The sequence below is a fragment of the Agelaius phoeniceus genome, chromosome 9 (genome assembly GCF_051311805.1).
Source record: "Agelaius phoeniceus isolate bAgePho1 chromosome 9, bAgePho1.hap1, whole genome shotgun sequence".
Taxonomy (NCBI): domain Eukaryota; kingdom Metazoa; phylum Chordata; class Aves; order Passeriformes; family Icteridae; genus Agelaius; species Agelaius phoeniceus.
In genome coordinates this window covers 20,146,267-20,161,681 of record NC_135273.1, presented here as the reverse complement: position 1 = coordinate 20,161,681, position 15,415 = coordinate 20,146,267, and the positions used below count along the sequence as shown (strand labels likewise).

General features: G+C 35.0%; 1 protein-coding gene across 5 annotated transcripts in view; it reads left to right on the top strand.

Moving 5' to 3' along the window:
- Window positions 1–15,415, top strand: part of PPP3CB (protein phosphatase 3 catalytic subunit beta) — a 46,134-nt gene that overhangs the window by 15,287 nt on the left and 15,432 nt on the right. For 3 of the 5 annotated variants that reach the window (XR_008534637.2, XM_054636956.2, XM_054636954.2), the window contains exons 5-11: window positions 876–1,021; window positions 6,314–6,453; window positions 6,548–6,625; window positions 6,725–6,819; window positions 8,311–8,436; window positions 10,410–10,487; window positions 14,924–15,008. Coding sequence is in view for 4 of the 5 variants with exons in the window: in XM_054636956.2 (XP_054492931.1) it covers window positions 876–1,021; window positions 6,314–6,453; window positions 6,548–6,625; window positions 6,725–6,819; window positions 8,311–8,436; window positions 10,410–10,487; window positions 14,924–15,008 (748 nt within the window). In the remaining variant the exon portion in view is untranslated. The remainder of the gene's footprint in view (window positions 1–875; window positions 1,022–6,313; window positions 6,454–6,547; window positions 6,626–6,724; window positions 6,820–8,310; window positions 8,437–10,409; window positions 10,488–14,923; window positions 15,009–15,415) is intronic. The other 2 variants (XM_054636957.2, XM_054636955.2) reach the window with 1 other exon arrangement.

Below are 15,415 nucleotides of genomic sequence, written 5' to 3'. Positions count from 1 at the left end.
TCTAAGAATGTAAAATTAGCTCCTTGCAACCTGCTGATCTATAGTCTGTCATTGTGCTTGAAAAATTAGTTTAATTAAGGCCTTGCAAACATCTGGAGGCACCACTGACTTCTGCAGAATTGCTTGCAGTTCAGTGTGGCCTTAGAGAGAGTGCAAGAAGAGAGCTAGCCGTAAATATACATTATGGAGTAAATTTTGATGTAACAATCTTGATTTTAAAGTCCTTAAGAGGAAGATAATTTTGCAGTAGTCAGGAGTGCAGAGTAACTTGCTGAGAAGTGATGTGAAGCTAGCAAAAAGTCCCTACTGTGGGATAATTTTTCCATTTGGAGGATGGATTTCAGCTATACTAGTAAGATAACTCTTTGGTGATACAAGCTGCCTCTCCATTTGAAGGCTTGTGTAAGTATTGATCCTGTGATAAATGGATCATTTGGCCTGGTGAAACCCTCTTTGATGTAGGTAAAAATTATATAATCTATAATCAGTTCTTAGCTTTTCACTGTGAATGAGAATTCACAAATTTCTTAGTAGCGTTTTATACTGAAGTATGCTGTATGATTGTATAAAAATATTAAATATTTCAGTGATTTTATAAAAAACAAAAATTTTAAAATTGATTTTAAAAACAATAGTTTCTTCACACTTGAGATAACAGAAGAAGTGAAAACAGTTTATAGTTCTGGAAGAAAATATGTCTTAGAAACATGCTTGCTATTTAGGTGTTTGGAAATGCTAATTTAAACCCCAAAATACTCATTGTTTCACCTTTTTTAAGGATTCACTTTGATATATATTCTTATAACCATGATCCACTAGAGTACTTCATCCATATACTATAGATTTTTTAATGATTTCTATTTTCTTTCTTGCAGGTAAAATAAAGTACTCTGAAAGAGTCTATGATGCTTGTATGGAAGCTTTTGATTGTCTCCCTCTTGCTGCTCTCTTAAATCAACAGTTTCTTTGTGTTCATGGTGGACTTTCACCAGAAATTAATACACTAGATGACATTAGGAGAGTGAGTATTTTGTGCATTTGTAAATAAGTGAAAATAGAGATATTTATATGATGCTCTACAAAGTCATCTTTATGAAGTTGTCAGTATGCTTTCCGTTCTTGTCTCTTGTTGAAGTGTAAATCAGGGCTGAAATGTAGGCTAAGCAGTATCATAATTAAAATCTCATGGATTATCTAGTGCATTTTCAATTAGTAGACTTCATTGGGACAGCTAGGACTGTTACAAAACACACACAAAGAAGAAACCTCAAAATCCCCACATAGTTTTTTGAGACAGGTAGGACATGTGAAGAGTTTCATATCCATTCCAAATAATACATTGTATTTCTTTCTAGATAAGAGCTAGTGTTCTCATGGCTTCCAGGAGAAAACTTGTTGAAATTAATTGTAGTCTTAAAATTGTTTCCTATGTCTACCATCATGTTTCAGTTATTCTCAAATTTCTTTGAAAATTTTTTTACTGTCTCAAATATGTGGATTTTAGTTTTGACAAAGTGAGATATTGCAGTATTTAATAGAAATTCAGATTACTATTTAAAATGGCAAAATTGGTAGGCATATGAGTAACAGTTGAGGAGTACTTCTCACTGTGATGAATGTGCTGAGTATATTAATAAGAAGAATTTAAAAGATTTTTTTAAATATTACACAATGGAAACACTAAATCATGGTGTGCAATTTAAAGGGCAGAAGATTGTGATAGCATGAGGTATCTGTTTCTAATAACGTGGTTTCTACTTGCATGGGTAGCTTGTCAGGTGGAGATTGTATCAGATGGGAATTTTCAATCAAAATGAAATTTACCATTGCCTTCATTTTTGCATACTCATTTTAAGCTTCTTTAAGTTAACTTAGCTCACATCTTGACTGCTGCACTTGGAACTCAAAACCATTCCTGTTATGATTAGGAACAACTAACATGCAAATGATTTCAGCTTAAAATATGTGTAGGTGGTTCTAAGAAAGCCTTGGGATTATAGGTAAGGATGGAAGAAAAAATGTGGTTTATCCACATATGGAAGAAGGTACATGGGGGCCTATTTGTAAAAGGATCTAAATGTCAGAGAGAAAGTAAAAGCATGCTCCTAAATTGCTTTTATAGTATATAAAAGTATATATTGCAGCCTATTTTGTCTTTTTATCTTCATTAATTACATTTCTCATTTTCTTAGCATCTTCTCCTTTATTTGTGCTTTGTTTTTCTTTTTTACCTCTCCCTTTTCTCAAATTTATAGGCCATCGAGTTGAATCTCATTTTTTAATTCACTGTATTTATTAATTAGGGATTTTTTGTAGTGATTGGACCATTTCAGAGCCTCAAATGTCAGTTTATTTTGCTTACAGATATTACACTGCCAAGCAGAGTGATGTGAGAGGAGAAGAAAATGGCAGAAACAGAGAGGAAGTGTATTTACTCGATCAGTGGTGTAAGTGGGAAAATGTACTGAGGCACATTGCATTGTCAGAGCAAATACTGACGTGTACAGAAATCCAAATGCAGTGTGCAGAGAAAGGGCAGTAAGAAAGCAAAGAGACTTAACAGTGCCATTCTCACAAAGCCTTAACTCTTCTCACGATACAGATGGAAAGAAGCATGGTCAAGGCTTTCTGGAAAGTAATATAGAAAACATACTCTGGAAAAACATTTTGGAAAGCCACTCTCATAACAGGACTGTGATTCATTTTTCTGCTAGTCTCAGTCTTGTAGCTGATCAGGTTTCACAGTATCAAGTAAATGTAACTAAAAGGTAGTTCTCTTGTCTTGGCCTGTATTTTCAGATGTGCTTCTGTAATGTTCAAGGCTACATTAGGCTGAAATGTTTATATGCATATATGAAAATCTGCATTGTATTTTCTTCTGGTGAAAAACACATTTATAAATGTAAGGCAGTGTTAATAGAACTGTTCCTTGGGCCTTCTTTGTTTTCAAAGAATCATCTGGTAACCTGAAAAAGGTGCTAGTCATGGATGGGCAGTGGCTTCAGTAGCTGCATTAGAGCTTGGCATGCACTGATATTTTAAATGTATTTAAATTAAATGGGTGATGTGGAATGCTCACTTTATATCTAGGAAAAAATCATATACTTGGGGTACGAGTGTGGTGTGTGAAGTTACTTCTGTAAGCAATCAAGACAATTGTATCATATTTCAGGCCTTCTGGTTTTTTAGCAGAAGTTCTTACTAAGGAGAGGTCTTAGCTGCAAGGACATAATTATCTGGCATAAAAGGGAAACCACAGCTCTATAAATAGTGCAGGAATCACCTAAGAACAAAAGAAAAATTCTCTGCCGGGTGCAGTTTCTTCTGGATGAAGTCTTTAATCAGTATTGATATGTAGGAAGGTGAATAAACTACACAATTTAAACTATTATTTTTGCTGTCATAAATTTACTTCCAGAAGAGGACTGCTTTCATACTAGGCATGACATTGAATCCTAACCAGAAAGGTTATTCTAGGTGCTTCGTGTTTCTGCCAAAATGGAAGTTTGTCAAACTTGTGGTACTCTGATATTTTTTTTTGAATATCAATTCCATGAATGTTGTGGTTGTCTTGGTAAAGAGTGTCTCTTTCAGACACATGTCCATCAACTTAGAGATGATGTTTAGTTGATTTCATTTACACTGCCAAGACTTCTACTGAAACAAAATGCCAGGAATTGTCATTTTCAAACCTAGCATTTTAGAAAGAAGGAAGTATCCAGGTAAGATTATGGGGAGTCTAAAAAAGAGAGACAAAATTTTTTTTCCCTCATTTACAGCAGATGCTCACTCTTTCTTTAGCTTTTGGTGATACTAAGACTTGATCAAATTGCCTTGAAATATATGGCAGCACAAATGGGAATCTGTAATACCTTGCTTCTTTTCTGTGCCCTGCTGAAATATCCTTTTGTTCAGTAATATGTAAGAGGGCTTCCACTTTTCACTGGCCTTCACATTGTTCTTTAGGCTTTATTAGGTAGTTCTCAAGAAAATTAGGACAGATTAATTAAAACTGGTGTCTGTGTGTGAAACTTCTGTGAAGGTCTTTTGTCTCAAAAGCAAAATTGTTTTAATTTGCTGGACCTTAATCTGCCTCTCAGGTTTTGGTGCTTCTGAATGGAAACATCTATGTGGAGGAATAATGCATGTCACGTTAGTTGTCCTGACTGCATAGTACCTTGAAAATAATACAGATTTAAATGTTTCACAGTATATAAAAAATACACTACCTAGTTCAGTTCAACACCAGGTGTACTGATTCTTATTCTGGAAAATTGTCTTTCTCATTTACCTTAATCATATTTAGAAAAATGTTAAGCCAGTTTGTACTGAGATTCTGTTTTGCTATAGTCAAAGCACATTCAGAAATAGTTAAATCAGTAACAGATGTTTTGAATTTACTCGTGTCCTTTAACTTACTTGCTGTGCCAATAGTAGAGAAGCCCTTAAATTGATTATTCTGATTTGATACATGTAGTCTGGGTTGAGTAGCTTGAAGGGACATTTCCTTAAATTTTGGGCTATCCTGAGAACTGTGCCAGTTAGTAGATTTTCTAGTGAAGAAGAAACTGATTTGGTGTGTATGTAAGTAAGTATATGTACTGTATGTATAAGTGTATGTAAGTATATTTATTTTTTACAAACTCACCTTACTTCAGGAAATAGCTGCATTATTGTTTCAATGCTATGAGAAATTGTTTTGGGAGAGAGGTGTGTTAATTGCAGGCAGCCAGAACTTTTTATTTATAATGTCTCTATTGATTTGGCCAAAGTCGTAAGGAAAATCCCTGAAGACTAAAGAAAAATTCTTAGAAATATTTTCTAGACTTTCAGCCTTCTGTATTGCAGGAAACATCACTCAGCAAACAGTTGAAACTTCCTTGTGTGAATGCCTCTGTTAGCTTCTGGACCCATATTTATTGCTGGAGGTTTAGAAACTTGATGGTTTAATCTACAGAAATTCAGGTACTTGCAGAAGTTGATGGACTGACTTCTTCAATCTGGAAGAAATACTCCATACCAGGTTTATCATCCAGTGTGGGAAATGTTAAACCACAGGATTTTAATATTGAATAAATTCCAACAACAACTTCAGTTAATACCTGCCTTACCATTATCTGGCAGGAATTTGTAAAGATCTGGACCTCTCCACTTATGTTACAGGTGGCAGCCTCGGGAGCTCTGATTTTCCAGGGCATGAGAGAGCTTGGCACTACTGCTGGTTCCATATTTGAATGGATTCCTATGGACCGTTAGAGTCAAATTCACCAGGTGCTCACCAAACCTCCCTTCGAGCCTGTCATGAAGAGTTAAGTGTTCTCTAGTACCATCAAAGTCATCTTCTTTGGTATGGGAAGTGAAGTGAGATAAATGCACTGTCCATCAAAGAACCGTTCCTACATTTCTTGGATAAAATCATCTTGTGAACAAACTCCAGCTACATAAAGACCAAATAAACTTTACATTGAACCTGGGATATCAACTTTCATTTCTGGGACATCAGAGATTGATTGCCTATAACTTAATTAAGCAGGGCATTTTCCTTTTACATTAACAAATGCACTTTGCTCCTTAACTTCTGCCCCTTTTGACTGTGGTTACTAGGAAATTTGCAGGCTGCTAAAATAGGTGTTTCAAGTTTAAATCAATAAGGAAGCAGCAAGAGAGAAACCAAGAGAAAATCCGCCAAAATTCTATGGCCCATTACATCAGGGATAGAGCTGAAAAATAAAGCTTGTATGAAAAAGCCTTAGCCAGCTGGGCCAGTTGCATCTTCATTACATTGTTAAATGATCCATTATGGAGATGGGTGTTTCAGGGTGGTTTTTTTTTTCCTTTTTTTGGTTTGGATTTTTAGGGTCTTTTCGTAATATATATTTAGTCTCTTCTAGTTGGTGCTACTTATTCATGCTTTTCTTTTATAATTCCTGTTTTCTGTACTGTTTCTCTTTTCTAATTCCTGGTAGTATCTCCAGATTGGTAGATGTGGCATGTGCATGAAAAAGGACCATTTTGTTCCTTGTCTGTATCTTGACCTTGTATTACACATATCCATCAGTCTGGAAGTTATCTCCCTTCTTTTTACAACTAATAAATCTTATTGCTCTTAACAGGTTTGGTTCTTTTGGCATGCCTGTGCCTTATTTCATGAGGAGGAGAGGAAAAACTATACAGAAACTACTTCTCTTTGATATGGTTGGGATTTATTCTAAAAATGTTTGGTATTGATGGATATGTAGGTTAACAAATGTGTAAAACTTAATAATTTAATATTTAAAGAGTATTTGTGCTTCTGCCTTTTTTTTCTAAACAGTTAGATAGATTCAAAGAGCCTCCAGCTTTTGGACCAATGTGTGACTTATTGTGGTCAGATCCTTCAGAAGATTTTGGAAATGAAAATTCACCAGAGCATTTCAGTCATAACACAGTCAGAGGATGCTCCTACTTTTATAGGTGAGAGTATGCTGTGATCTAGTTGGGTGTTTTAGTACTCACCCTGAATATTTTAAGAGGATATCTTTTACTCATAATTGTTTTCATTTCACAGCTATCCAGCAGTTTGTGAATTTTTGCAAAATAATAATTTGTTGTCAATCATTAGAGCACATGAAGCACAAGATGCAGGGTGAGTACTTTGTATCTTTCAAGGAAATAGTCACAATGTAAAATAAAAATTAATTGCTTATTTGCTGTAAGATGTAATATAATTTGTTTGGTTTTACAGTTATAGAATGTACAGGAAAAGTCAAACTACAGGGTTCCCATCTTTAATAACAATTTTTTCAGCACCTAATTACCTGGATGTCTACAATAATAAAGGTAAGAACTTGTTATTAGTAATTGTATGTTATAATAAAATAAAATTGTCTAAGTAGATAATCTAATATCAACTGTTTTTTCCAATTAAGAAACTAAAGGACAAAAAAAAAAATCTTTTACTGAAAGTTATAAAGAAGAGCCATAAATGACAATCTCCTGTAAGAGGAGTACCTTGAAGCATAAGTGTGGTCAGAGGTTTCCTTTGTGAAAGTTGTTGCTATTTAGTACTTGTGATTAAATCTGCTGGTGTTATCCAGTCAGGCAAGGTTTCCCTGTGCTATGAGTATTCACTGCTCTCATTGTTTTTAGTGGGCAAGGAAGGTGGTTTGCATTGTGGATTGTAGCATCTGAGCATCTTAATTGTGGTTGTAATTCCCATAATGGCCATATATGGGAAATCAAAGAAGAGCAAGTAGTGATCAAAATACTGATCACCATTAGAAATATTAAGATGGAAGTATAGAACAAGAAATCCATTTTTGTCCATCCTCTGCTAAGATGGAGTTGAACAGGGGAAGTGTGTTTAATAGTGTGGAGAAAGATTTGCAAGTCAGAATTACAGAGAAGAGCTTAGCTGTGAATTAGTATTATTCATTGATGAGAATAAAGTTCAACAACGGAATTTAAAAATAAATCCTGCTGAAATTCAAGTATGATATTAAAGTAAGGCATTTCAAGTATGTGATGAATGAATGATCTCCAAATGTTCCAATAGTGTTCCTTTGAAACCAACACCTTTTTTCTGTTAAATACATTGCATTTTCTTCCACCCACCTATAAAGAACCACCCCCAGCCCATACCACTTCTGTCGGGTGCATAACTGTACACAGGAAAAGATGAGCCGTTGTTACTTTCACTGATTGCACAGTAAAGGGGAAGTAAAAATATCTTCAACTGGCTTTTCAAGTTTTTTCACTATCTCTATGGATACTGTATTCATAGAACCCTTTTTCACATGAGCTATTCCCAGTCTGATGCAAGTGTAAGTATAGAAAAATGTGGTCAACTACTTGTTTAGCTTTAGAATGCTTCTGGTTTTCTGTCTTTTTTCTTTATGCTTTCTCTTTTCCCTCATCTTCAAGATGTCTGTGGTTTTACTCCAGTCTTATAGTATGGGAAGACACATATGAAGAATAAAACCTGAATTTGCATATACTGAATGTACTGCTGTTCTGAATTAGTCTTGTTAAAGTTACTGAAATTATACCTTTTCAGGACTTTTAAAAATCTTTGTTGATTGTAGACCTAAAATAGGACAGTACAGACCTGTATTGACATGTAACAGTACCTTAGAGTGAAACATACACAGTAAAAATCCAAAGTGCTCCATTAGTTACCTGTCTGTAAATATTGTGAAAGAAAGAGAATGGAATACCTTTGGGATTATTTAGTCTAAAGTATAAATAGACCTAAGCCAAACCTGTGACTTTACATTTGTGGTACTCAAAAGTTTTAAACATTCTTTTCAAAATGTTTGAATTTCATTGTAGCTGCTGTATTAAAATATGAAAACAATGTGATGAATATTCGTCAGTTCAATTGTTCTCCTCATCCTTACTGGCTACCAAATTTTATGGATGTTTTCACATGGTCTTTGCCATTTGTTGGAGAAAAAGGTTAGTAGATTTTATGCATCAACTAATACATCTTATTTCTCCCAGATTAATGTTGGTAGGATTTTTGTTTTTTAAAATATATTTACCAATGAAAGATGAATTGCATTATTTTTGTGTTTGTTTTCTTTACTTGTTCAAGTCAAGGTAGTTAGAACTGCATCCACTATAGCTAAGATGTTAAATTATAATTTCCATTGGGGGTGTGCATCTTCATTGTTAAGTAGCACCTTTGAACTGCATTTGAAGTTAATATTTAAGTTGTTCATACTCTACAGAATGCTAAGTTATATACATTAATCCTGTGTAGTTATAGATATAAATTTATATTGAGATGTTTGTGTAAAATGTTAACTTTCCTATATGGCTATAACAGATTGACCTTCACTGAAGATAAGTTTTTCAGTTATAATTTTTTCTTGTAAAAAAGATAATTTAGCACAGATCCTCCTTTTTTTTTTTTCTTTTCCCTCTAGAGATGATAACTCTGAATCTAGGACACTGGGGCCCCAAGTAGTCCTCAGTTGGCAAGCAACGAGGTTAGAGGCTATTTGGGTCTGTTTAAAATCCTTCTATGACAGAAACTGCTCTTTTCATAAAGAGAGATCTGGAGAGCTCTTTAGATTTCTTTGAAAGTTTCTTTTTAATTTAGTTTAAGTTTAATTTAAATAAAATAAATTTAACTAAATTTTAGGTTTCCTGCAGTTATGTATTTAAGGACATAAAAACCTAGGATTCTAGATTTGCTTATGTTGTCTTTAGTGAGAAGTTACATGCAAATACTTTGGACACTTCTTACTGTGGTTAACACACTCAACAATTTTTTTTTAATGTTTAAATGAAGGGACCTCACATTTGAAAGAAGATTTGGTTTGTATCTCTCTTGCCTGATTATGCAGTAGATAATGTTTTCAACAGAAAAGGGTTGCTACTGTGTATTTTGCTTTTGTTGCATTGCTGGTAATGATATCCAGCAGCTTATTTAACAGTGAGTGTTTCATTGCCCTGCTCAGTGCTTCAGACTGCTGCAGTCATGGCCCTTAGGTAGCCTTGCTTTTGGACAAATGCATGTTTCCACTTTGGTGAAGGATTTAATGTCAATATTGTCTGGTCTGCATTGATCAAATCAAAATCATAATAATTTGGGGTTTTTTTACAGTAGCAAGTAACTCTTTCCCAAGAATGAAGAATACAACCATAGCAGATAACACTGGGGTTGTATGAATTAGTCATGGATCAACGTAGGCAGCAATTTACAGGGTTTTTAACCTACTGCCTTTGGGATAGGTTTCTGAATACTCCATGTAGAAGAAGGTTTGAATATTTTAAGAAAAAGTCTGATATACATCGGAAAGATTAAATGGCAGAAGAAGAATGCTCATGGAGGGGAAAAAATACACAAACTCATCTCAAAAATCTTGTATCCACTATGTTAATATATTTAAGGGGAGTTTGAAAATACAAATAGATATTTATATTTATATAAATATGTTTTATGTATTTATATTTAACATATTTATGTTCTAATATTTTTCTGCTTGAGTATTTCTGCTACATGCCTGCCGTTGTCAGGCATAGAATAGCTTTTTCACTTCAAGCCTGATTTTGAGCAGTCAAAATTTTTCATATTTAGGTAAAGTTTGCATAAAAACTAGTTCAAGTACTTGACTTTTAACATAAAACTACTAATTTACAAGAAAAGTCTTATCTAAAAGAACCACTTGTAAGAGAGGAATGTTCAAGTTGTTTGATTGTTTAATGTTTAGTTGTATAATTTATAGCTGCTTATTTTTTTGAGCTTTTTAAATTCTTTGACAGCTCACATCAAGAATTATTTTGAAATGAGGTTACTGAGCGATGGCTGTGGTGTGAGAAGTTCATTCACTAGAGTTGCTGGTGACTAGCTGTATTTTGTGTACATGGAAATATTTTAAATTCTACACAGAATGAATTAAGATTTATTTTTTCCTATACAGTAACAGAAATGTTGGTGAATGTTTTGAGCATTTGCTCTGATGATGAGCTGATGACAGAGGGAGAAGATCAATTTGACGGTAGGGTTTACTTTAAGATATGTAAATCTTCCTAATTGTAATAACTTATAAACAATAGTTAACTCAGACTGGTGTAATATTGCCTGGCATTTGAACAAAATTGCCTTCAAATTTTTCTGTGGAAAACAATGCTTTTGGTGGGGCAGAGAAGGGAATTGCATTTGTGTTTGTGATCGAGAAGCAGTAATAGTAATCTTTGCAAATCCTCATATCTGATTATAATATAAAATAAACTTTTAGTGGGAAATTCACCAAATGTCTTGGCACTTGAAATTTGAAACATACTAACTTACTTTGCTACTATTTAGAATAAATGCATTATAATACACTAAATTTCTTAATTATTGCCCTTCAATAACAGTTGATGTTGGAGAACATCAGACACAATATTTTTATGGCAAAGTACTATAAATAAAGTCTGAAATGCAAGGTTAAGTCTGCATTTGAGTTCAAAGGACAACTTGTTTATGTACATTGTATTATGTGTATTTGTGTAATGAATGACAACATCTTTTTGTCTCTTAAATTGTGATGCAGTAGCTTGTTAAGAGAGGTTTGTAGCGTGATGATTAGGAAGCAACATTGACATGAAGGCCTAGCATATCACACTTAGTTTTGTTGGGCTCTTTACAGAAGTACTTAATGCCACACCTAAACGTTTTTCAGACTTGCTTCATTTCATCCAATAACAGAACTGATCTGGTGAATTGTTGTTGATGGGGGAGGAGGAAGAAAACTTTCAGCCTGTGAGGAACATGAAAGGATCATTTGTAAAGACATTAGACACAACCCCTTTCTTAGCATTACTGTGTTCAAATTCAATAGCAGAATAGTGTTGTGCTAAGCAGCTGTGTGTTTCCCATTGGAGTGCATTGGTTCTGAGCCACTTCAACTTTGCTGCTATTTAGATGATTGCCAAAAATGTGAAAACGTGGAAGAAGTGTCAAAAGTGATCCTACCAACAGTCAATTCCTGGTCTTCATGCAAGTAAATCTCCTAAACTGAGCATAAAGCAGTTGCACCAAGCAGGGTGTGGTGGTATTCTGAGGCATTAGGATTTATGTTTGCCAGAGTAGCTGCAGTTGTCAGTTGATTGCATATGCCCTGTCTGTAGTTTCTTAATTTGAATTATTTTTTATTCTGTCTCCTTAAACAATTTCTTTGCTTGATGCATCTCTTATGCCACCTAGGTACTGTCTATGCTTTATCTTTCTATGTGGTTGGATTTTTTTTTAACTGTTGACTTTCAAGCATTCACTTGTTATTCGTCAAATTTTAAATATTCTCAACAATTGCACTTCTTGTTTGATGAATGCATTTTCAAGTGTTGCAATTTTCCTTTTTTTTTCATATTTCTTCTCCATTCCTTCTTTATTACCACTGCCAAGTTAAATATCTTTTTTTTTGTCTCACTCACCTTTTTCTCCATCGTTCACTTCCTTTTTTTCTGGACTCTCCATCTGAAGAGCGACTCATATATGGCAATAAAAAAGGTACAGACCAGACAGAGTAGGAATGTTTTGAAATATGACTCCACAGAACCTGACAGTCTAAAGTATTAATGAGAAAATAACCTTTCTATTGAGAGTTATTTTGTAATATTTTATGATTATTAACCGTTTTAATGGGAATTTTATAAAAACTTGTGTATTTTGTGATGAGAAGTCATACTTCAAGACATCTGTCTTTCTGTGCATGAATTTTTTTCCTTCTTTTTTCATTCCTTTTTTTTGTAGAATTTCATTCTTTTATCTACTTCTAAAAAATTTTATCTTTGGTCCTGCATGTGTAGGGAGCTTTCAGTTGTCTGTCTTGCTCTTTAATACTTTCCTCATGAGCTGTTTTTTAAGGTTGTGCATGGAATGTGTTTATAAAATGTTCCAAAATCTGGTTTGTGTGGTACATTTCGTCTTCTTAACTGAGATGTCAAAAAAAGTACTTTTTAATTCTCTGTGAATTTTGAAACTGGCCAGATGCAAATTGTAAAAAGAAGCCTAGTTACCAACTTAAATTCATGGTCTGTCACTTGTTTTTCAGAAATCACAGGACAGATAGTTTTGTGCAGAGATATTCTTCTGGCTACTACTTGCCTAATAATATTTTTTCTCTCTGTGTGAATTTGTTGGTTCCAGAGAATATTTCTAATACTTTGGAATGCATTAGATTATAGACATGTTTCCAGAAGTTATGTCTGGGGGCATAACATGTCAGCATTTCAGAATTTGTTTCTTATGCAGGCCTTGGGAATGGGAAATGGGGAAGTTCTTTGTCATATCTCCTATAATTTGGGGTGTAACCAAGACATTCTTCTGCAAGCAGATGCCATTCTCTAAGTAACCAGGATTGAGTGGCCACATTAGTGCAGTGCTGCAGCCTGGAGTGATGCCTTTGGCTTTTTGCCTTGGCTGTGTTGCTTCTGGAGGGCCAGGGCAATGAGAAATCATCTTAAAAAAAAACAAAAATGAAAAATCCCAACAAACAAAACCCCGTCAAACAAACCAAACACCCCAAAGCAACCTTTCTCATTTTAGAGCACAGAGACTAGCACTGCCTGAAGTCTTTCCATTTGGCACATTACAGCTTGGCATCAGTGAAGCCTGCAGGTTGGTGTAGGTAGAAGGAAAATTGAGGAACTTAAAGAGAAATATTTGATGTCCCTTTTAGCCCTGAGCTTCTCAAACTCTAAAAGAGTCTCCTCATTCCGGATTCTCAAGTAGCTATTCAGTAGTGTTCAAAGAGAGAAAGCAAAAATTTCTACAACTTTAAAAATTAAAAGTTAAGATTTCAAGGAAATTTTTTTTCAGTAAAAATTGAATGTTTCATACTGTCCTATTCCAAGTCTTTCCTGAGCCACCTGTTTTGCCAGTTTTTTAGTTTTATGTCTGTTAAAATTGTAACTTTGTATAAAAAAAAATTTTACTCAGCAGTTCCTGGCTTTTTTGCTTTGTTTATGTGGACTGGCAGGTATTTGTCATACCCCAAGATTCTGTCATTGTGTTCTTACAAAGGCTGTCTCTTGCCCCCATTTTTTCTTTGTCATTACACCTTTTCTGTCTTGTGTGGTTTTGTTGTTGTTGTTTGCCCTTATGTGCTTTATCTTTTGTCTTTTATTTGGTTTGGTGTTCAGGGTGGAAAGTCTACCCACTCTTGTGCCACAGAAGGCCTTGTGTCCTTGCAGCTGTGGTCTGAGAAGTGTGACTGTTGTGCCTGAGTGTCTGTGCCCTCATGGGGAAGCCCCGTGCTAGTGAGCAGGGATGGAAAACAGCTTCTTCCACAGCTCAGCTCCCTTTTTGAGTGCAAGTAGGACAGTTTTGGACATGTGGCTCTTCCTCTGCCTGCTTCTTTGGTCCTCTCTTCTACATTCTTGCGATTTAGTTGGCAGCTTCTTACTGTGTGCCTTTCTCCACCGTACATGGAGTTCTGGAATACCTGACAGACCTGTCTGAGCTTGTTCGCTCTTGGTCCCCTGTGGTTCAATTCACAGTATGACTGAGTTACTCTTACTTGATGTGATTAATGCTCTCCTTCTCCAATGGCTGAGGAGAAGTAAGGATTTTGGTTTTGATATCTCCTCATCTGCCTCTACTGTTTTAATAAAATTGAGGAGTCAGCAAAGGGAAAGTAAGATGAGGGGAAGGATGACTTTTGTACATTGAAACAAACCAGAGAAAGGAGAAGGGTGTTGGAGAAAGGTGTTTCTGTTTTCATGTCAAGGCAGGCAAAGGTGGCTCTCCTTCCTAATCACAAGCCTCCTTTCAGAGTTTTGTCTTCACTTTTGTTGGTCATAAGTGGTATTGCTCTGCCCTGTGGAATATGCAGTATTTACACCAGATCTTTGGTATTTGTAATTTCTGCAAATGATGCAAACCTAAGATGATGTGGAACACAGACTTAATGGTAAGAAAGGTACCACTGCAGTTTTTTGCTTGTTTATTTTCTGAGGGGTTTTCATGGAGTTGTGTTTCGGGTAGCTGACATAAAAACAAGGAAACCACTGTTTTCTCTTGAACAGCTGTGTAACAATTAGAAAATCTTGAATTTTTGTGGCTTTAGTATCTCTTTGGCTTCTATATTAGGCTACTTGCCTATGTGTTGATATACACACATACACAATTCTTAGTACATGTCAGTACTAAGAATTTAAAGTGTAAAATTTAGGTAAATGAGTGAATATAGTTACTACATTGTAGTGGTGGTAGTTCAGGTTCTTACTAGGTTTAGAAAATCATTGTGAACAATCTAAACTTTTTTGTGTGTATTTTGTGGACACAGAGATGATGGTGGTTTTGCTGGCATTCTGAAGCTCTAATTTGATAACTTTGTGACCTCCTATGAAGAGTACTGAACTTAAACAGTTGTTAAATTTGATGCACTTTAAATTTGATGCACCTTCTAAAGAATCATGAGCTTGAGACTCTTTCTTCTTCTATTGAAAGTAGGTACAGCTGCCGCAAGGAAGGAAATAATCAGAAATAAAATTCGTGCAATTGGCAAGATGGCAAGAGTCTTCTCTGTTCTCAGGTACTTGCATGATTTCTGCTTTCCTTAACCCCTATTACATATGCAAGGTAAACATCTCTGTTTCAGGATAATGAATGCCAAAGATTTTTCAGGGAGATCACTGTGCATCAGAATCTGGTTTGGCATATTGGAACACCCTGTTGATGGAATTTTTGGTTGAAGAATATTTTTGAGTTATTTTTCAGACATGTTGCAAGAAATTAGAGAACGTGATCTTTAGTGTACATGTTGTTTGTCCAGCTGTTAACTAAGAGTCTTGGAAAGGCAATACCAGATAGAGAGACTGAAATCAAGTGTATAATGAAGGAGGTCAGGACTGACTCTGAAAATTTCTGACATACCACAAACTTGAGGAGTAGAGGGGTTTTGTTTTCAGATTTGGTTTGTTTCTTTTCAGCTATTTAAAA